We start from the raw sequence: 21,051 nt of genomic DNA, 5'->3' as shown, positions 1-21,051 counted from the left end.
TCATTTAGTGGTCTGAATCTGTCCTATTGTGAATCTGCAATTTTTTACTATCCAGGAGCACTTTTGATTTGCACCTTTAAATCACTAGGCACTTAAGAATGTAAGCTGTGACATTCCTAGGTTAACTTTTTGCTTTTTGAGCGTATATCTTTGACCTGGAATAGCTCTGTAGACCAGGCTGTCTTTGAACTCTCAGAGATCCGCCTGTCTCTGCCTCCCAGGTATTGGGATTAAAGGTGTTTGCTACTACACCTTGAACTCACAGAGATCTGTTTGTCTCTGCCTTCTAGGCACTGGGATTAAAGGCGTGTGCTACCACACCTTGAAGTCACAGAGGTTTACTTTAAGAATTTTAACTTTTAATCTTCATATATTTTAACACTGTAAATCATTTAAAATTTTTCTTTGTCTTTGACGTTCTCTTTACTGTATCTCTGTTTTTCTGACCACATGAGTCTTTAATGTACCAAGCAATATCAGTAGGACTAAAGCCTTGGCTTTGACGGCTGGATCCTTAGCTTTCCAGCCTCATGGCTGAGGTACTGGCTGTAGCCATGTTTATAGCCACAACTGGCGTTTCAAGTTCCCTGCCAGCCAGCGAGCTACAACAGACAACACTCAAGTCCTCTCTCGGTAGCCGGCCCTCCTGCCTCAAACAGTCGAGTTTGCCCTGGCAGGATGGCCCAGAAAGCCGGCATTTTTAAACGGCACAGCTTTTTTCCTACTATGGCTGAAAACGGAAAAGCATGCGTTCAGCTTTTCCTCAACACCGTTTAAGTGTTTCGTGGCAGGACCTCTTAATGAGCTGCAGGCTTTGCAGCTAAAGCAGAGTCAGGAAGCCTCTCTTAGATGAGGCGCTTGCTTGCCTCTGGCAAGCAGAGTAGACCCAAGAGATTGCCACAAGAAACATGCTTTACTCTATTCTTTTCCAAGCTTTCTCAGGCTTTCTGTGGACTCAGTTAGCCACACGTCTGGGCGCCATTTGTAGTAATATGGAGCGGCGGCGGGGCTGCGTCCCCAACACCCCAGCTGCCTGCTCGGCTAGCTTATGCCCCGAAATAATTACACAGACACTGTATTCTTTTAATCACTGCTTGGCCCTTAGCTCTAGCCCTTACTGGCTAATTCTGATATCCCAATCAACCCATCTCTAATAATCTGTGGCACCGGTCTTACCGGGAGGATTCTAGGTCAGAGCTTCATCGTGTGTGTCTGCCCGGGAGTGGGGCATGGCGTCTCTCTGAGGCGCTGCTCCGGAGAGGAGAGCTGTCGAGTCTGACCTCACTTCCTCTTCCTCCCAGCGTTTTGTTCTGTCTACTCCTCCCACCTATCTTCTAACCAATGAAATGGGCCAAGGCAGTTCCTTTATTAGCCAATGACCTTCCTCCATCAAGGGGGTCTGGATTTATCCTGATTTTTCACTGGGGTGTTCCTGGAGTGTCAGGGATGATACAGATGTCCCACTTACGGCTGAGGATCAAGCATCATCTGTTCTCAGTGCTCTCACCATAACTGAGTGTCTAAAGCTTCTCTCTCTGACCAAAGCTGGCAGCGGCACCCGTCTACGGACACAGCATGTTATCTTGGAGGCAGTCTGACAGGTACATCATGCTCATCTAACATCACAGCAGCAGCTTCTCTGGGCCTATGACCCTGCTAGTCTCCAGGGCCTCGCATGTGCGGACAAGCCCTCAGGCAGAAGTGTCTGAGGATGTCAAAGGGCCCTGCATGACCCACGTGTGGTGTGGTTGCATCATCCACGTATGACTCAGCTAAGCCCTTGCGCGCATGCATGAGCCCCATTATCTGTGTATGACGTAGCTACGTCATCTCCCTGTGCACATGCGCAAGGTGGCCTTTAAAAGCTAGAGGCTTTTAAAGCACCCCCCCTGCACACTGACCTCACCAGGCCTGTACACCCCTCCCTAATGAACTCCTAAGTGGGTTTGTTGTGTGTTTCTTGTTTCCTTCTCACTCGCATTAGGTAATTTCACCAGGTCCTCATGCATGGTGGTAGACAAGTACTCTATGGCCGAGCTTCATCTCCAGCCCAGGCCTATATCCATTCCAGTCTTCTACCTCAGCATCTCCAGGAGATATATAAAGTGAGTGCATATATATCTTTTATATGTGTGTACACACACACACACACACACACACACACACACACACACACACACAAAGAGAGAAAGAGAACACTTTGAATTGGTTCTTACTATGCTGCCCAGGCTGGCCTTGAATTCCTGTTTCTCAAAGGCTGAGATTACGAGTGTGCACCACCATGCTGGGCTCCCACACTAATGTTGATATGGAGCTGCTATTGCTATGCTCAGATCACGGAGTCCCCCAAACCAGCAAGGAGACCGAATCCCATATGTAAAAGCTAAGAGCCTTTATTCTACACAAGTTTGCAAACATGGACTCCCCATATGTCCAACACACTGGAATGATCGAAGAGCCCCGAACTCAATTAGGATTGGGTTTTTATAGTAACAAAGGTGGGGGCGAGGGATTTCTAAGGTTCAGGACCCCTGATGATTGGCTGACATTTGTCTAGGGTGTCCTGGTGAAAAGCGATGGGTGTGTGCTGACAGGTGATCCTATCTACAACAGTTGGAATGTCCTTTGGATGCTCTGTTCTGGGTGGTGCCTGGATGGTCTCAGTCTGTGGTCTTCCCTGAAACACTCAGGCCCTGCTGAGCTTCCATGGCTGGGTCCTCTACTAGCAATGTCTGCAGAAGCACGGATGGGCTCTCATGTCCTAGAACTGCTTATTGACCCGTTTTCCCCATATTCCAAGTGTACACATCTCTTCCTTTGATTACAGCATCGACCAGGATCAGGCTTTCTGAGTTAACAGTATTGCTGATTGTTCTGGTTCTCTTGATGTGATTAAACACCATGACCAAAACTGACCTGGAGGAAGAAAGGGTCTATTTAGCTTAGCTTACAGGTTATAGTCTGTAATTAAGAGAAGCTTTGGTAGCTTGAAAGAGAATGGTTCAAATGTTTGAAAGTTTGGCTACTAGTTGGTGGAACTGTTTAGGGTGATTTAGGGGATGTGCCCTTGTTGAATTAGGTAAGTGCCTGAGGGTGGGTTTTGAGGTTTCAAAAGTCCACACCATTGCCAGTTAGCTCTCTCTCTCTCTCTCTCTCTCTCTCTCTCTCTCTCTCTCTCTCTCTCTCTCTCTCTCTCTCTCTCTCTCCCTGCTTAGGGATCAGATGTAAGCTCTCAGATATTGCTCTAGCACCATGCCTGCCCTCCCCAGAGCTCTCTGCCACGATGGCCATCTGAAGCTGTAAGCCCCATCCAACACTTTCCTCTATAAGCTGCCTTGATCATGGTCTTTTAGCACAGCAATAGAAAAGGAGCTAAGATAGGAGCCAAGGCAGGTGCTCGAGACAGGAGCTTGGAGCAGAAGCTGTGCTCTTACACCACACACGCCTGCTTCCTGCGGTGCTCAGTCAGCCTTCTTGGCCATCCCAGGACCACCACCCAGGAGTCAGTAATGGAGACTGCCCCACAGACACACACACAGGCCAGAGTGACAGAGGCAGACCTCAGTTTGGGGTCCCTCTTCCCAGATGTTTTTCAGGTTGACAGCCAAGGTCAGCCAGAGCCATGAGAGGCCTGAGAATGCATGGACACTGAAAATGACTCAGATGTTGACTGAAGACTTTTAAAATATTTTCCAAGTCCGTCTCCAATCTACTCTCACCGGTGAAGTCACTTCAATCACAGGTAGGCATCCTCTCTTTTCCTATACTGACTGAAGTCATCAAGGGTTCCTCAATGAGTCCTACTGAGATGGAGAATTACACTTCTGGGTTTCCTAGAGTGAAGACACCCTCTCGTCCCCTGGGGAAATCCTTCTCTCTGATTACGGTACATTTTAAACTATTCCATGGCGTCTACACTTTCTATAGAAGTCTGGCAGCTCATAGGCAAAACTGAGGCGGCACCTTTCACGTTCTACATGTTTCTCCCATTTCGTATCTGTTGTCTGGAGTTAGGACTACCTCATTTGGAAACCCAAAGCAGGACAGTTTCCCAAATGACCGGCACCTTTGGGGGAATGGTTCTTTTTTTCTTCTTTTTTTTGGTTTTTCGAGACAGGGTTTCTCTGTGGCTTTGGAGCCTGTCCTGGAACTAGCTCTGTAGCCCAGGCTGGTCTCGAACTCACAGAGATCCGCCTACCTCTGCCTCCCTAGTGCTGGGATTAAAGGCGTGAGCCACCATCGCCCGGCTGGGAATGGTTCTTATGAATTAGAAGCTAAACATTCTTTTAAAGATCAGTGAAGGGCTGGAGAGATGGCTTAGTGGTTAAGAGCATTGCCTGCTCTTCCAAAGGTCCTGAGTTCAACTCCCGGCAACCACATGGTGGCTCACAACCATCTGTAATGAGGTCTGGTGCCCTCTTCTGGCCTGCAGACATACACACAGACAGAATATTGTATACATAATAAATAAATAAATAAATAATTCATGGCCTCTTTAAAAAAAAAGATCAGTGAAGCTGGGCGGTGGTGGCTTTTAATCCCAGCACTCGGGAGGCAGAGGTAGGCGGATCTCTGTGAGTTTGAGACCAGCCTGGTTTACAGAGCTAGTTCCAGGACAGGCTCCAAAGCCACAGAGAAACCCTGTCTCGAAAAACCAAAAATAAATAAATAAATAAATATCAGTGAACTCATCTATAAAGCTAACTGGATAGGGGGATGTTGCTGCTTTTTTCCAGTTTCATAATGTGCAATGTGTTGTGGTCATATTTAGCTCTTTCCTCCCCCTCCTGCTGACTCCTTTATCTTCCCGGACAGTTGTCTTCTCACTTTGCTGTGTGTGTGTGTGTGTGTGTGTGTGTGTGTGAGAGAGAGAGAGAGAGAGAGAGAGACAGACAGACAGAGACAGACAGAGACAGAGAGAGACAGAGAGAGACAGAGACAGAGAGAGAGGCAGAGAGAGAGGAAGAGACAGAGAGAGACTCACTGAGTTCAGTCAGAGTTGTGTGTAGAGCATGTGTAAGAGGCTCTTCACCGGAATATGGGCATCCTGCTAGTGGTTACAACACTAAAGAAAATGACTCCCCCTCCCCTGGCAACCATTAATTGCCAAAAGTTCCTCATGGAAAGGTGGAGTCCTGTGAGCCCATCTCTCAGAGGAGATTTTTGAAAGGACATTATAAATTATAATTTCATCCCTTTAATACATAGTTACCTATTTGAGTGTTATGTTCTGTGAGTTTTATATTCGTCTAGAAATGGATTTGCTCCATCTCAGATTTGTTTTAAACCACAATCAAGTTGCCTTTATTCCAGCAGGGAATGAACAGTTCAACACATGCAAATCAATAAACATTCTCACCTTGCATAGAAGGCAATGCCAGATGGACCTAAGAACTCAAATGCAAACGCGAAGCTATGTGGCGGCTCACGTCTTTAGTTAGTCCCAGCACTCAGGAGGAAGAGGCCGTAAGATCTCTGTGAGTTTAAGGCTAGCCTGATCTACACAGTGAGTTTGAGGCTGCTGGGGCTACATAGTGCAACCATGCCGAAAAAGGAAGAAACAAGCAGCAACAAAATAAAACAAAAAACATGAAATACTTAGAAAGAAAATAGTTCAAGATATTGACATAAGAGCAAACTTTCTGAATAATATTTCAGTCCTCCAGGAAATGAGGCCAACAATAAAAAATGGTGCCTCATGAAACCAAAAGTATAGGAAAAGAAAGGGTTCTCTCGTTCAGCTTATAAAATTATAGTTGCTTATTACTATCTTTTATTGTGATTTTTATTCTTTGGTATCTGTAATATGTTCTGGGTTTTTGTCCTATACTTTGTATATTTTCGTCTTTCTACTAAGATTTACTTGTTTTTTTATTTTTTTATGTATGGTTATTTTGCCTGCATGTATATCTATGCACCACATGCATGCAGTACCAGCAGAGACCAGAAGAGGGCATTATATCCCCCTTTGAACGGAAATTGCAATTAGAGTATCCAGGGAATGGATACTGGGAGCCAAACATGGGTCCTCTGGAGAGGCATCTAGTGAACCATCTCTCCGGCCCCTTCTTTTTAATAATTGTTCTTACCAGAGGTCAGTGTCACTAATCTTTCCAAAGAACCAGGCTGGTGGCTTTGACAATCTTCCTGTACTATATAAGCCGCAACCATTACCCTAAAAAACCGGAGACCTTGACAACAGAACTTTGCTTGGTCTTTTTTTTCTCTCCCGCCCATGATTCTTTGAGGTAGTGCCTCTGCAGACCCTGAATAACTGGACCTGCTGGACGGGTCAGCCTTATATTTACTTTCCTTTTTACGACTCAGCCTCTGGAGTTGAAAGCTTAACTCATTGAATTCATTCATTTTTTGAATTATCTTATTTCCTAATTAATAACCTTAAAGATATAGATTTCACTAAGTACTGTTTTGGCCATTTTACAATGTGGCAAAGGGTTTTAACAACCTAATCCTAAGAACCTTGTAGTATAAAGAATAAAACGGTGACTCGTTAAACTTTTTTTTAACAGACAAGAAACTGAGTAACAGTTTATTAACATGAATTTAGCTCCCAAACTTACAGAAATGCATTCTTTTTATTATCAATATGTATTAAAGTTTATATTTATTATTTTGAAGTCAGAAAACACTGTAGTTTATAGGTCAATTATAGGCCCCTGTGTGGCCCCCTAGGTGGCCCCTTTCTCAAATATTCTGCATGTGCAGGAAGACGGCGGGTTCCATAGTGAGCCCTGAGGATGTGTGTAGCTGCTCTCAGCCTGCGCCATTTTGCATTTCGACCAGCAGTGAATAATGTTGAGAATTCTGCTCCAGTCTTGCTTCTGGAACTTTCCTTGTATTAGTGATCTTAAATTCCTGAACTAATGTATCTGGTGTCTGGTTTTTTTCCTCCATCTCCCTTGGTGGATATGACCCCTATAATCTTAGGTCTTGTGATTTTTTTTAAATAAAGTACATTTGCATCAACTCTTTTTCACTCATATATTTTTAGACACTCTCTTGCTATGCCATCCTGGAACTTATTTTGTAGCCTAGGCTGGCCTTGAACTTACAATCCTCCTGCCTGGGCCTCCCAAGTCCTGGGATTGCAGGCGCGAGCCATAAAGCCTGGCGCCACCACTGACTTCCTCTCCCCTCTTCTGTCCGAACTGCTGTGTGTTATGGGTGTTATCCGGAGCCGGAAGCTCCACCTTCCTCTCCGGGGACACACTGACTGGCACACTCCTGGTCCTGTCCCCTCTCTGCCTTTGTCAAGAGCTGGTCTAGCTAATGTCAGATTTCTCAACTCTCTCCAGCACCTTTCACCATGGCCACCTCACTCACCACCTTCTCTACTCTGACCATTTTCCTTCATGCCTGGCTCTTCTACTGAAAGACCCTACAGACCCCCTCCTCAAAACCCCGCAGCTAGCATGCTCCCGGGGGGAACGTCCTGTTTGCTTGAAAAAAAAATTCTCCGGATCAGCAACCAGCCTGTTCTCGTAAGAACATCCCATGTGCTTGAAAGAGCAGGATGTCTATGAGATAGGAAGACTGCAAGGCAGGATATCTATAAGATAGGAACAGGATGACTGTTGCCAGACATCCATACTGAGAGAGGAAACCATTCATGCCCCCCCCCGCCTCATTCCGATAACCACGCTTTTGCTTCTGTAAGCTTGCTTTTTGCTCTTCCCTATAAAAAGCCCACCCTCCAGTTGGCAGACACGCAAGTATTCCGAGAGATCTTGCCGCCCACAGGTACCTGTGTCTACTCAATAAACCTCTTGCGATTTGCATCCGTGCGTCTTGGCCTGTTCCTTGGCGTTGGGGAGGTCTCCTCCCGAAAAAAGGTCCTCGTTGAGGGTCTTTCACTACTCGGTTATTTTATAAAGATTTCTTGCTCTAACGTCATGCTGCTATTATCTGCCCATATCTCGTTGAGTAAATTTAAAGCATTTATTTTAGAGCAGGCCCATCTGCTGCAGAAAGTCTGCCTGAGTTCTCTGCGTGATCTGGTTTTCCGTCTTTCTTCTAACCAGTGTACTCTTTTGCCTTGGGGTACCTTGGGGTGAAGAGCCCTAGGGGATGAGCTCCAGGTGGTGGAGGTGGATTTCCTGACTGGAACCGGCTGACAGCAACATGAGGAAATGGCTCCCAGATGTGCACAGCTGTCTGCAGGGCAGCCTGGAGGATGCCCAGTGTGCCCAGTGCCCTGTGCTTTTTTCATGCTGGCTTGTCACTTTGTTCCCTCTTCACATCCCACAGCCCAGGCTGCTTTGCTCTGGTCCTAGGATCCCACACTTCCCACTTCTTCATAAATGGCGTGTGGATTGAGAAGGACACCATGCTGGCTGGAAGCCATCCCTCACTGGTTGTCACGCCTGACCCACCAACCTCCCAACATGAGAAGGCCCTCTGCTTCCTACAGGGACTCACATGTAGTCCGCAGAACAACCTGGCTGTTCCGTGTACACTGAGATTTCACACACATGCAGCTCCCCATGGGACATGGGACAGCCTCCCTCCCAGGTCCCCCATCCTGGTATTCCAGCAAGGCTCCTTTCAGATGCTGAACAAGAGAGCTAACACCCAGCAGCGAGGAATCCAGTGCCTATCCCACCCTGAGAGAAGGGACAGCTCTGGGGGACTGGAGGACAAGGAGCCCAGATGACAGCTGTCTGTGTGGTGACAGCTTCAGGAGGGAACCCACAAACATGAACTTGTCTTAGGCAAGGCCTCTCATTAATATCCCTTCATCTGCCCCTCACCCTATCCCTGCCCCCCACTTGCTGCCCAGAGTTTGGCTTTTCGGGCAATGGCTGCCCGCATCTCCCTGGGGACCCAGTTCCTCTCATACACACACATACAAACACACACACTCACACACAGACACACACACAGACATACAGACACACACACAGGCACACATAGAGACACACACTCAGACACACAGACACACACACACACACTCACACACAGACACACACACAGACATACAGACACACACACACTCACACACAAACACACAGAGACACATACTCAGACATACAGACACACACACACACTCACACACAAACACACACAGAGACACACACTCAGACATACAGACACACAGAGACACACACACTCACATCAGGACTGTAAAACACTCTCTCAATTACCTTCATTCTGTCTGACCACTTCCTGCCGTCCTCCGTTCACCCACCCAGGATGCTACACTCTCCACAATTCCCTCCTCCTCCTCCTCCTCCTCCTCCTCCTCCTCCTCCTCCTCCTCCTCCTCCTCCTCCTCCTCTTCCTCCTCCTCCTCCTCCTCCTCTTCTTCTTCTTCTTTTTTTGGTTTCTCGAGATAGGGTTTCTCTGTAGCTTTGGAGCCTGTCCTGGAGCTAGCTCTTGTAGACCAGGCTGGCCTCGAACTCACAGAGATCCACCTGCCTCTGCCTTCCGAGTGCTGGGATTAAAGGTGTGTGCCACCACTGCCCAGCCCCCGTTCCCTTCTTAGAGACCAAGTGCTGAGAGGGTTAGCAGCAATGAGGGCAGGGGCTTTGAACAATCCCCAACCCTGCCTCCCAGCCCGCCCTACAAGCATGTCTGCAGCTTCTTCCCCTACCTGCCTGTCCTCCCACCTAACTTCAAGGCTCCCCTGCGCCCAGGCTCCACCTGCCTATCCCATCTCAGAGGCACGGGGAGGACTTGCTGCTCTGTCTGCTGACGCCAGTGCTATCTTGCCACCGTTCACAGGCAGGACAGAGGTGGAGGTACCAGTTCTCCTGACACCTGACCACAAAGCTTGTCTTGCCTTCCTCCAGGGCGCCAGAGAGAGAGACTACTCAGCAGGCAGACCCCTTCCCCCAGGGATATGGCAGAGCACACAGGCAGAACTCATGGCCTTCCTTCCTGGTCAGAGAACAACCATAGAGGCTGCTGTGTATGGAGAGCTGACTGTGCAGGGGCTGCATGTGGTGATGAGCGTGTGGAACAGAATGGACATCCAAGGTGTGTGTCTGTGTGTGTGTCTATGTCTGTGTGTGTGTCTGTGGCGTGTGTGTGTGTCTGTATGTCTGAGTGTGTGTCTGTGTCTGTGTGTCTGTATGCCTGTGTCTGTATATCTGAGTGTGTGTCTGTCTGTGTGGTGTGTGTCTGTGTGTGTGTCTGTATCTCTGAGTGTGTGTCTCTGTGTGTGGTGTGTGTCTGTGTGTCTGTATATCTGAGTGTGTGTCTGTGTGTGTGGTGTGTGTCTGTGTGTGTGTCTGTATCTCTGAGTGTGTGTCTCTGTGTGTGGTGTGTGTCTGTGTGTCTGTATATCTGAGTGTGTGTCTGTGTGTGTGGTGTGTGTCTGTGTGTGTCTGTATCTCTGAGTGTGTGTCTCTGTGTGTGGTGTGTGTTGGTGTGGGAATGCTGTTGTGTGACTGAGTGTGACAGGGGCTTCTATAGGTGAACAGGAAAGACATTAACCCTGGCACACACCTGCAGGAACCTTTCCCTGACCTCTGGGGAACAGAAGGTTGTGTTGGTGGTGCCACCTGCTGGACCACAGCAGCACTACATGCCACCCCACCTCTTCAACCTGTGGGACGTGGCCCCTTTGGGGGTCGCCTCAGACTGTCAGAAAACACAGATATTTACTTACTATTCATAACAGTAGCAAAATTACGGATAGGAAGCCGCAAAGGGAATGATTTGAAGGTTGGGGGTCACCACCACTGTGGGAAGTGTATTAGAGGGGTCGCAGCCTCCCAAGTCACCTGCCCTTCATCTGTGCCTTCACAGGAACCGTTTCTTCAACCGCAGGGCCTCTCCTGTTTTACCTGCAGGAGAGCAGTCCATGTTCACCCTTCAGCTTGGGCTACCAACGGGCACACCCGGCCTGGCACCCCAGTGCCTGTGGATGAGCTGGATCACCGCCTTCATCTAGTCTCCTTCAGGCCACAAATGAAGAGGGGAGCAGCAAAGCCCCTTGGGTTTGCACTCAGGTTGTCCAAGGCTTATGGGGAAGCGCTTATGGAGAAGACAAAGACCCTAGGGGAGCTCAAAACAGGACTGGGCAGAGGTCTGGAGGTCGGGGCCAGCCTGGGGTTTTGCATGCTCAGACATGACTTGCAGGTTACCCACCTGATTTGACGGCCAGGGGGCGGGAGAGATATCATAGCCTGAGCCCAGAGGAGGGCATAGGCTGGGATGGACACTGAATGCGGGTAGAGGGGAGCAGCAAAGCCCCTTAGGTTTGCACTCAGGTTATCCAAGGCTTATGGGAAAGCGCTGGTGTAAGCCAGCCATCTTCTTCCAGCCCTGGGCCAGCCACTGACCCCTAACCTAGCCGAGAAGCCCATGATTCTGAGAAGACAGAGACCCTAGGGGAGCTCAAAACAGGACTGGGCAGAGGTCTGGAGGTCAGGGGCCAACCTGGACATCCTGAGACCACTCAGTCTAGACATCTGATTCCAAAACCATAGCCTATGAGCAGATAGGCTCTGTGTTCCCAAAGGCGAGGTTGGCCTCCCAGGACACTGCTGTGGTCACGAGATGGCTCTCTAAGACTCCCCAAGCCTATCCACCCTTGGAGAGCAGTGTTCAGGATCTTCACAGACGGTTGTTGATTGGTCAGGATGTGGTGAACAAGGAGGTGGAGAGGAGGGGCTAGGCAGACTGAGGGCAGGAGCCTCCTCACTGATCCCAGCAGCAAATGCCCATGCAACTGGGCAAGCCGAGACAAATTCCACAGACACAAACCAGTGTCAAATTCAGCATGGAGACTCACACTCAGGGACACCCCTTCCATAACACTTGGAAATACTGGGATGTAGAACTGATGGTTACCCAGACAACCCTGCAGGCAAAGAGAGGCTCTGAGGTCCAGGTGCTGGCTCTATGGGCATCGTGACCAGGGCAAGCCAGCATGCAGAGGTGTAGAAAGAACCACAGGTCACCTCCTCCAAGCAGCTTCTGTGGTAGACTCTTGGTCTTCCTCTCCAGGCCATGGTCTGCCAACCAGTGCACTGTTTCACAGCTGAGCCTCTGGGGCCAACTGCCCGTAGCCCTCATGGCCCAGGAATTACCTCCTCCAGGACAGTGGTGTCCCAGGAAAGTGATTAGGCACCAGGGCTAGAGGAGTCAGAGATTCTAGGGTGCTCGCCTGTGCCAGCTGTTTCCCCTCCTCCTAATGCACAGACAGAGTCCACAGCGGCCTCCTGGGGCAGGGTTGGTAGAAAGAAATAGATTTATTCTCATGTACAAAGCACTCAGCCCACGGGACCACATACAACAGGTGCACAGAGTCCTAGAAAAAATGCGTCTCTCTCTAAAGGCAACTCAGAGTAGGTAAGGCAGGCGGCCCCTCCCCCACCCACGATACACAGAACGGAACAGAAGAGAAGCCCTGCGGGGTGAGGCCACGCCCCTCCCTGATGGCAGGAATGGGAGAGGGGCTCAGGCCAAGGGGACACACTCAGAGGGAAAAAAAGGTTCAGCCTTCTGTGCCTTAGGGTGGCAGAGCCTGCCACAGACACTCAGGGACTCCACAGCACAGTGGAGACTTTGATCTAAAGAGAGAGCAGACCGTCTAACAATCCGGTCTTGCCTAGCTAGGGAGAGGAACTGGCTTCAGGCCACACCACCTGAAGGACACATATGGGGCTGTATCCCAGCTTGAGGATCCTTCCTGCCCATCATTCCTGTCCTTTTTACTAGAGCACTTCTCCCCAAGAGCACTGAGCTACCTGGCTGTCAGCTTTCTCCCAGGTCCCAACCCTACCAGAAGCACAGAGGTCCTCAGGATACTTTATCCTATGGCTATTTCTAGCTGGTGACTGTTTTATGTCCTCTGCTAACTCAGCAATTTCTTCCACGAGGATCTTGGCGTCCCCAGGGAACGGAAATTCCCGCAGGAAAACAAGGCTATTGACCTAGTAGGGCTCTAAAGGGGTCACAGAAGGAACCGCGACTCTACTCAGAGAGAGCGGCTTGAGCAGGACTGGGCAGGTATGGCCAGAGGTGCAGAACGCAGCCCACTGCCACTGGTCACCACTGTGCTCTTGAAGAACAAATCGGCAAGCCTGAGAATGGGAACCCTGCTTCCCTTCTACAGACGAGAACGCCGAGGCCTGGGAAGGGTAGCTTGGACCGGGTCACATGGGACATCCTGGCCTAGAACCCAGGACCCACGGCTCTGGTTCCCAATGCATCGGACAGACTGGAAGAGAGCTATGGAAGGAGGGCTGGGCTGGGCATGCCCCCAGAGGGGGTCATTCTGCCTCAAGGCTGCAGCAGCCATTGACAGGAGCCCTGGTGCCGTCCAAGTCAGGCACCTCATACTCCTCGTCCAGGAAATCCAGCGAGTTGTTGCTCGGGAGGCCTCGGATGGTGAACTTGTGAGACACCTTGGTCCAGTGCTCACGGTTGGAGGCCACGCGTTCATACAGCTCTGCCGCCTTGGGGAACAGGTCCTGTAACAGCCTGGGGGTGCAGGGGATGGGGGTTAGAGGTCAGAAAACAGCAGACATGGCATTTCCATGCCAAGCCCGGGGACTGGTACAGCATGAAGACCCCATCTGCTAGGGTCTGGGGACAAGGCTGCAGGGCCTCTTGTTAACCCGGAGGTAGATACACCCACTGCCCTGCCCTCTCTCCACAGGGTCCCAGCCGTGCCCACAAGCTCACTTGTAGATGGGCATGGCGATATGCTCCATGAAGCTGATTTGCAGCTCGGGGATGTAGGCCTTCTCCCGGTCCATCATCTCCATTGGTCTGTTGCCCATGGCCTTCTCCTGCAGACACCAGATCATCAGGCCTGCCCCTCCATCAGGTACCAGGTGGGACCAGCTAACCCAAACCCTCCCAGCCTCATGCCAGAAATACCCCACCTCCCCGCACACCACCACCCTGGGCACCTGAGGTCACCTGACGCGTACCAAGTCTCCCTGGGAGAAGAACTCTTTGTAGATCAGCTCCTGGAAGACATTACCGTCATCATTTCCTGCAAGTGGGATCTGTCCAGCTAAGCCTACTTCCAGGGTGACAAGCTGAGTGTCTCAGCCCCACCCAGGGCCTGCCTCACTAGCTTGACAACAGAGTGCGGGGCCCGGGCTCTGCCCGCTTCCCACTCATTTACGGTGTGGCCTTGGAGAAGCTGGTGCCCATCTCCAGGTTATTTCATCGGTGGCCCTGAGGTGGTCTGTATTTCTGAGTCCCCAAAATACAACCTGTACTTGCTCAGGTTGGATAGCCAGCTCTTACCGCAATCTTTCTGGTGGTCTTCCAGCCCTTCGTCTGGTCAGAGAGATCACAGGAGGTCATGAGGAGGCAGAGCAGAAGCCTGTGGTGCTGCTTGTTCGTTCGGTCATAGCCCACTGGTGGAGGGACAATGGAGTCAAGGAGAAGGTCCAGGCTCCTGTCCCTTCTGAGAACAAGGGCCCCACAGCCTGTCCCACAGTGGGGCATAAAGCACACGGGTGGAATCTGGGAGGCCAGTACTGGGTCTGCCTGGGCGGACACCAGAACCATGGCAGAGGTTCAGGTGGGCAGATGTTGGTGCCAAACCACCCATCCCTCCCCAGTGGTGAGGTGTGGCACCTTCAGCCATCTTCTGCAGGTCCTTGAAGATGCGGAGGTGGTGTGCCAGGTCTGTGGCCAAGATGATGTCCCTCATGAGGTCCAGCATGCGCTGGTAGTCCTGGAGAGGGTCAGGGAAGGGGCATCACGGTCCCTGCCGCACACATCCTATCCACTCCAAGGCAGACCTGCTCCTTCTGCCGAGCCAGTCCCCAGCTCCCACCAAGCAAACCCCACACAACCCCATCACCTTCCGAGAGAAGTGGTCAAAGATATTGCAGCCATGGGTGTTGAGGATGGCAATGGCCTGAGCAAAGTGGTGCCTCTGTGGGGAGATAAGAGACAGGCCCTCTGGATCAAAATATCCCTCACCAGAGGCTCCCAGAGAGGCAGGAAAGCCCAGCCTGGCCTGGACCCCGAGCTCAGTGGAGCAAGCAGAAAGGAGTGTGAGGGTCTCCATTCCCTTTGTGAGAAGCTTACTGGAACCCTCTGTGGCTTCAGGCAAGTCCCTGGCCAACTCCATGACTCAGAGCCCTCAGCTACCACATGAAGGGGCCTGATAAGGTATGCTCAGAGGACCTCAAAGGCTGGAAGGAAATTCTGAAATGATCCCCTGATGGCCTGGACACTAATTCATGCAGAAAATATTTGCTTGCTGACAAGGGGACGCAGTGAGGAGGCGAGGTCAGGGCCCTGTCTCCTGAGAGTGAAGAGCTGTCATTTGGAGGAGGAGCAGGCTCTTCCCAGGGGACAAAGGGTAGAACCAGGGCTGCCACGGGGCCTCCTGGGAGACAGCGAGCACGCCATTTATCTCTTAGGGTGCAAATGGGGGGTGCAATGGGAGACAGCCTGGGGCAAGGTGACCTTGGAAATGTGGTCCCTACACAGGGGGATCTTGTTCCTGACTCAGGAGGTCCCCGAGAGCAAACCAGCTCCAGGACTGGCGCTGACCCAGGCCTGAAGGGACCGGCAGGTTTTGGGGGGGGCTTCTCTGTTCCCACTGTCCTTGTAAGCCTGGCTCAGGCTGACCCAGTGTCCCTAGTCACAGCTCCACCCTGTACCTGTTTTGGGAAAATGAGGCCCACAAGGCACAACTCCCGTAGCTAGCTGAAGAGCATGGCTTGACAACTGTCTAGCGTGAAAGTTGCTGGCCTTTAGGGGTTCAGGACAGGGGCCTGGGCAGGACGGCAATTTACCTCCATGACAGAGCCCTCCGAGCTGTAGAGTGCGGCCAGCACGGATTTCTGCAACAGTCCAGGAAGGTTCGGGTTACCCCTCCCATCTGCACCCCCCACTGAGGTGACCGCTCCCTCCTCCCATCCCAGCTGGGGGTCTCACTGCCACTTCACCCCAGGCTAAGAAGGGCAAGGCAGAGGGTCCCCATTGTGAGGAGGGCAGGCTCTCACCGAGGCCACCTGGAAGGAGTTGTTTGTGCCTCTGTGGTCCAGGTCGTGACACATACAGGAAATAAACAAGGCGAAGATCTCAATGTCCCTGAGGGGGAAGCAGAAAAGAGAAATGTCACCCTGAGCTTCCTCCTGGGCACTTCAGAGAAGACAGCTGGATGAGAAGCCCAGGGGCCACTTAGTAGGGAGCTTCCATGGCTCTCCTTTGGAGTGCCCCAGGCCTGGGGGAATCAGGTCCATCTTTCTCTGAGACTGAGCAGCCCCCTTGCGGAAGGTGGGGCTGTATGGCGTACCCTGCTAAGCAAAGAGGACAGGACGAGTAGAGGACCTGAAACCCAGCTCGGCTTCATGGCTGGCAGGTGTGGAAAGGGCAGCCACTTACTCGAGGTAGCTGGAAAGCTCCAAGTTCTTGTAGAGCAGGTAGCAGAAGTGAGAGACAGAGAAGGCGTGCATCCAGTTGTGGTAGGGTGGATCCCGGTAGCCTTTCTTCACCATCAAGCAGAACCTGGGGGAGCCGAGGCAGCAGAGGAACCTCAACCTCTCCTCCTTCGGGAAGCCCTCCAGACTCTGCCCATTACATTCTCTTGCCTCTCTTTCTGCATGATCCAGTGTCTGACAACGGCTTCTCAATCACAGATCCTTCCCCATCCCAACAAACGCAGTCCTCTTCCAGGCATCTTTACAAGATTCCCTCCCTGGGACCTGGAGAGATGGCTCAGTGGTTCGGAGAACTGGCTGTTCTCCAAGAGGACCCGAGTTCAATCCCTAGCACCCACATGGCAGCTCACAACTGTTTGTAACTCCAAGATCTGACACCTTCACATAGACATACATCAATACCAATGCACATCAAATAAAAACTAAAACTAAAAATAAAAAATAAAAGATCCCTCCCAAGAATGCTTGGGGCAATGGACGCAAGACGGAAGCAATCTGAGCTGGAGACAGAAGCTCTGCTCCAAGGGCAGTGCTGGGAACATACCGGGCCAGAGTTGGGCAGTCAATTTTGTAGTTGTTGATGAAGTTCATGTCTTGCAGCATGCTCAGGATGGCCTGTAAGCACAGGAGGGGACGTCAGAGGGACCGGCACTATCGACCTCCCTTGAATTCTAACAATAAACAGTTAGAGTCTTGAAATTCTAACCCTAAACTAAAGGACAATTCAAGTCATATGTCAAGCTGTGAACTATCCAAAATTTGAGGGCTTTGGAAGCTAAGACTTCTTGGAAACAAGCTCACACACATGCTTAGATCAGGGTTGCAAGCCTCAAGGCCACACACCTGGGGCAGCTTTGGGCCACCATCCAGATCATTGCTGTCCCCTAGTCAGCCCGTGGTCCTGAGAAGCACGCCCAGCCTATCTCTGAAGGAGCCCATAGCCCTGTTTGGTGTTTCTGCCTCGCCCAGAAGTTCTGATGCACATCTAACTGACATCTATACTTCTCACGCTCAACCCCCAACTGAGAAGGGCCAGCTCACCATAGAAGTATCATCTTCAGGCAGAGAGCGAGGAGTGTAGGTGAAGTTGGCAAAGTTGGAGTCAATGGCAGCCACAGGTTGGATCCCATCGTGGAGAAGTTTGGTATACTCGTCGTCAGAGACCTAGTGCAGACAAGCCAGGCATCAGCTGATGGCCTCTCCATCAAATCCACACACAGACAGGGGCTCCCTTGCCCAGCATACATCAAGCTGGATTCCAACTCTTTATATTATCATTGGACAGATCACCACAGGACCGCAGCCTACATGCCTGTGTCCCTGCTTACGAGCAGATGACCAGATGCGTGACAGCCAAAGATAGAGCTAGAGAATGCCCCCTTTGTGATATCCCAGCCTGAGATAGCCTTTTACAGACAAGTCTAGCAACTTGTCTCTCGAGGAGAGTTTTCAAACATTCGATCTCAGTCCTTCCCGCTACTGCTCTGTGCGTATTCCCAAACTTTGGAACACAGGTGAGAGGAAATGCCTCAGTGAACAGTGACTCGAAGCTAAGGCTTGAGGTAGCTCTTTGGAAACAGGGCCTGGGAATGGGACCGGAAGGTCAGCAATTGGGATCGTGCAGGGACAGAGAGTGGTAGTGAGAAGCCCCGAGCAAGGCTTCAGCTTTCAGGACTTCCCTAAAAGGACACGGGATGGGGGTAGCTGTCAGAACTAAATTGTTCCCTGGGTGAAAGCCTGCTGGCTGCTTCCAGACTGGGGCTGGACTGAGAAAAGGCTTAGGAGAGTGGAATGGGAGATTGGGGGTAGGGGGGGACAGTCCCTAGGCAGAGCAGGAGCCAGGCACTGGTGTGGTCTGTTTTCACATTCTCAAGAACCAAGGATAAGAAAGCTCAGCCTGAGCTGGGCGGTGGTGGCGCACGCCTTTAATCCCAGCACTCGGGAGGCAGAGGCAGGTGGATCTCTGTGAGTTCGAGACCAGCCTGGTCTACAAGAGCTAGTTCCAGGACAGGCTCCAAAACCACAAAGAAACCCTGTCTCGAAAAAAACCAAAAAAAAAAAAAAAAAAAAAAAGAAAAAAGAAAAAGAAAGCTCAGCCTGGGCCAGGGCTGCAGAGGAGTCCGGGAGACAGGGAAGGACAGACGTTCCACGCAAGCCTCACCTTCATATGGTACATCATCATCTCATTGGCCAGGTGGCTGCGGTACTGCGCCTCGTTCACCTTTTTGTATAGAAGAGACTGGGGGAGAAAGTGGAAACGATGGGGCTGAGTTGGAGGCCATGACAACCCCAGAATGCCCAGAAAGGGGTACGATGGCAGAAGCCCTCCCTCCAGTCCCATTGGAGGCCCAGCGTGGACATTAGCAAGAGCCCAGTCTTCAGGCTCCACCCCCACGCTCATCTCAGCGCTTAACTGCTGGCCCTTCCCCCTTCTCTTAACCACTGAGGCACTGAGCGCATGCGTCTGCTGAGCCTGACCCAGACTTCAATGACGGAACCTGGTAGCCCTTGGAGCAGAAGATCAGAAGAAATTGACTCGGGAACCTGGGCTGGACTTTCAGGCTAGAGCTGCCAAAAAGCCAGGGCAGAAAGAGCCAATATTTGCCAAAAAACAAAAAGACACTGACTAATGCATTGGGGTGGAATTGCTGGAGAAGAGGTGGCGTTCTAGCAATAGGATTTTGTATGTGTGTATTGGGTTTTTGTTGTTGTTGTTTTTTGGTTTGTTAAGACAGTATCTCATGTAGCCCAGGCTGGCCTTCAATTAACTCCTGATCCTCCTGCTATTCCCTCTCAGGTTCCAAGATTACAGGCCCATACCACCAGCCCAGCAGATCTAGGCGTTTTGTTTGCTGGTTTGGTCTTTTTTTTTTCCCTCAGAAGCTGGGTGGGCAGGACTGAAAACAGTATACCCAAAGCTTTCGTGCTGTGTGTGGACGGATAGGCCAGAGCAAAGAGTGGGGAGTCGAAGGCCACCCTCCCCGCCCTAGTCGCGCTCCCTCACGTGAGCGATGCTGATGCCGCAGTAGATGGAGAAGGCTGTGGCCAGGTCCTCGTCAAACTTGCTGAACCATGGCCCATTGATCTTGTTCACTAGTTCAGCCACACCAATGACCTCTGGGAAGAGAAAGAAGATAGGAACCGCTGGGGAAGGGGTCCAGTGAGACCTGTTTTTTCATAACTCCTCTGGAAGTAATGGTTCAAGCCCGGGCAACCCCAATCCTAAAGAATCGCAGAAACTAAGACCGCCTTCCACTGTGCCCCGCCCTGGCCCCGCCCCGCACCTCCAGGTCCTGCCCCCGGCGGCCAGGCGCCCTCACCCTGGTTCTCGTTTTTGATAGGGAAGCAGAGGATGTTGCGTGTGCGGAAGCCAGTGCTGTCGTCTACGCCGCGATAGAAAAGCGGATGGGCGTAAGCGTCGGGGATGTTCAGGATCTGGCCCGTGGTCGCCACGTGGCCCGCGATGCCCTGGTCCGCCGGGATGCGGATCTCATAACTCTGCCCAGACAGGGATGGAGTAGAAAGCAGAGTTGGCCTGGCTATAGACAACCTTCAGATATGGCTTATTTCCCAGGGCCCTTGCGTCCATACTTCCTCACCTCATCGTCCACCACGCCGCCATCGAACACCTTGGCCACCAGCTCATTCTGATCCAGCAGGAACACCGAGCAGCTGTGGAGAGAAGTGGTTGGCCCCTCCAATCACGCATGACTAAGGAAGCCATTTCTGAGGCCCTGGAGGAGTGTCCTGACCTGACATACTCCTCTCTAGGCTGGCCATTTGCACGCATTCCTCCGTATGCTTTTTGTTTATTTTGTATCGTATCGTTTTTAGTTCCTACTATGTATGTGTCACTGAAACCCATGGCAAACAAAGCTAGCACTGCCCTGGCTGAAGTAAGGGTCCATCAGAAGGAAGTGCCAGACAAGGAGGCAGGGGCAGGGCAGAGGTGGTGAGGACTGAGGCCTGTCTCCCTCCCCAGCCCACTTCTGCTCACATCTCCGCGTTGCTGAGGTTTCTGGCCTCAGTGATGATCTCCTGGAGCAGGACAGAGACGTCATCTAGAGGAGGGGAAGGGGAAGCACGTGAGACCTGAGGAAAGCCAGGCAAGCCCTCCACGTCCCCTCCCCAGACAGCCAGGCACTCACCCAGGTGAGTGAAGAGGTTCTTCGCCACTTGGAGAAGAGCCTGAGGAGTGGGAAGTGAAGACCACAGTGTTGGGTCAGGGCTCACCCAACCCATCCCCTGCTACCAGTGGCCCCAGGCTGTCCTCATTCCTTCCCCAGGACGCCTAGAATAGGCTGGAGACTGAGGTGCTAATGAAAACCTTTCACTACTAAGTGAAAGAGTAGAGGAATAGCGAGTGACGATGATCAGGAAGCCCCTGGAGCTCAGACGTCCAACCTCCTTTGCCTCCGGCTGCCCAGATGTTGTGGTAGTGCCAACGTTAGACACTAGAGGGCAATCACAGACAATGCCTAGAGCCCAGGGACCCACGGACCTCCCTCTTTAAGAGACTTCCAGGTCACTAGGTTATCTAGTGTTACCTGTGTTACCAGGGCAGTGCTGCCATTAGCCCAGATAACACAGGCACACATCCGCTCTTGTGGACAGCCTTCCGGGATTGGAGCTAGTCCCCGGGAAAAGCTCAAGGCAG

General features: G+C 51.4%; 1 protein-coding gene across 4 annotated transcripts in view; it reads right to left on the bottom strand.

Moving 5' to 3' along the window:
- Nucleotides 1-12,202: 12,202 nt before the first annotated feature.
- Nucleotides 12,203-21,051, bottom strand: part of Pde2a (phosphodiesterase 2A) — an 88,786-nt gene continuing 79,937 nt past the window's right edge. For all 4 annotated transcript variants that reach the window (XM_075971625.1, XM_075971626.1, XM_075971627.1 and 1 more), the window contains 17 exons: nucleotides 20,543-20,582; nucleotides 20,392-20,455; nucleotides 19,994-20,066; nucleotides 19,715-19,892; nucleotides 19,399-19,511; nucleotides 18,556-18,633; nucleotides 17,436-17,558; nucleotides 16,939-17,009; nucleotides 16,339-16,461; nucleotides 15,957-16,044; nucleotides 15,747-15,794; nucleotides 14,801-14,875; nucleotides 14,572-14,671; nucleotides 14,236-14,348; nucleotides 13,911-13,949; nucleotides 13,660-13,766; nucleotides 12,203-13,455 (listed from right to left, as the gene is read on the bottom strand). In XM_075971625.1, the coding sequence (XP_075827740.1) occupies nucleotides 13,245-13,455; nucleotides 13,660-13,766; nucleotides 13,911-13,949; nucleotides 14,236-14,348; nucleotides 14,572-14,671; nucleotides 14,801-14,875; nucleotides 15,747-15,794; nucleotides 15,957-16,044; nucleotides 16,339-16,461; nucleotides 16,939-17,009; nucleotides 17,436-17,558; nucleotides 18,556-18,633; nucleotides 19,399-19,511; nucleotides 19,715-19,892; nucleotides 19,994-20,066; nucleotides 20,392-20,455; nucleotides 20,543-20,582 (1,644 nt within the window). In that variant the 3' untranslated portion in view covers nucleotides 12,203-13,244. The remainder of the gene's footprint in view (nucleotides 13,456-13,659; nucleotides 13,767-13,910; nucleotides 13,950-14,235; nucleotides 14,349-14,571; nucleotides 14,672-14,800; nucleotides 14,876-15,746; nucleotides 15,795-15,956; nucleotides 16,045-16,338; nucleotides 16,462-16,938; nucleotides 17,010-17,435; nucleotides 17,559-18,555; nucleotides 18,634-19,398; nucleotides 19,512-19,714; nucleotides 19,893-19,993; nucleotides 20,067-20,391; nucleotides 20,456-20,542; nucleotides 20,583-21,051) is intronic.

This window comes from Microtus pennsylvanicus, chromosome 5 (assembly GCF_037038515.1).
Source record: "Microtus pennsylvanicus isolate mMicPen1 chromosome 5, mMicPen1.hap1, whole genome shotgun sequence".
Classification (NCBI taxonomy): Eukaryota; Metazoa; Chordata; class Mammalia; order Rodentia; family Cricetidae; genus Microtus; species Microtus pennsylvanicus.
Note: the sequence above shows the minus strand (reverse complement) of the source record. Positions and strands in the feature narration are given on the sequence as shown.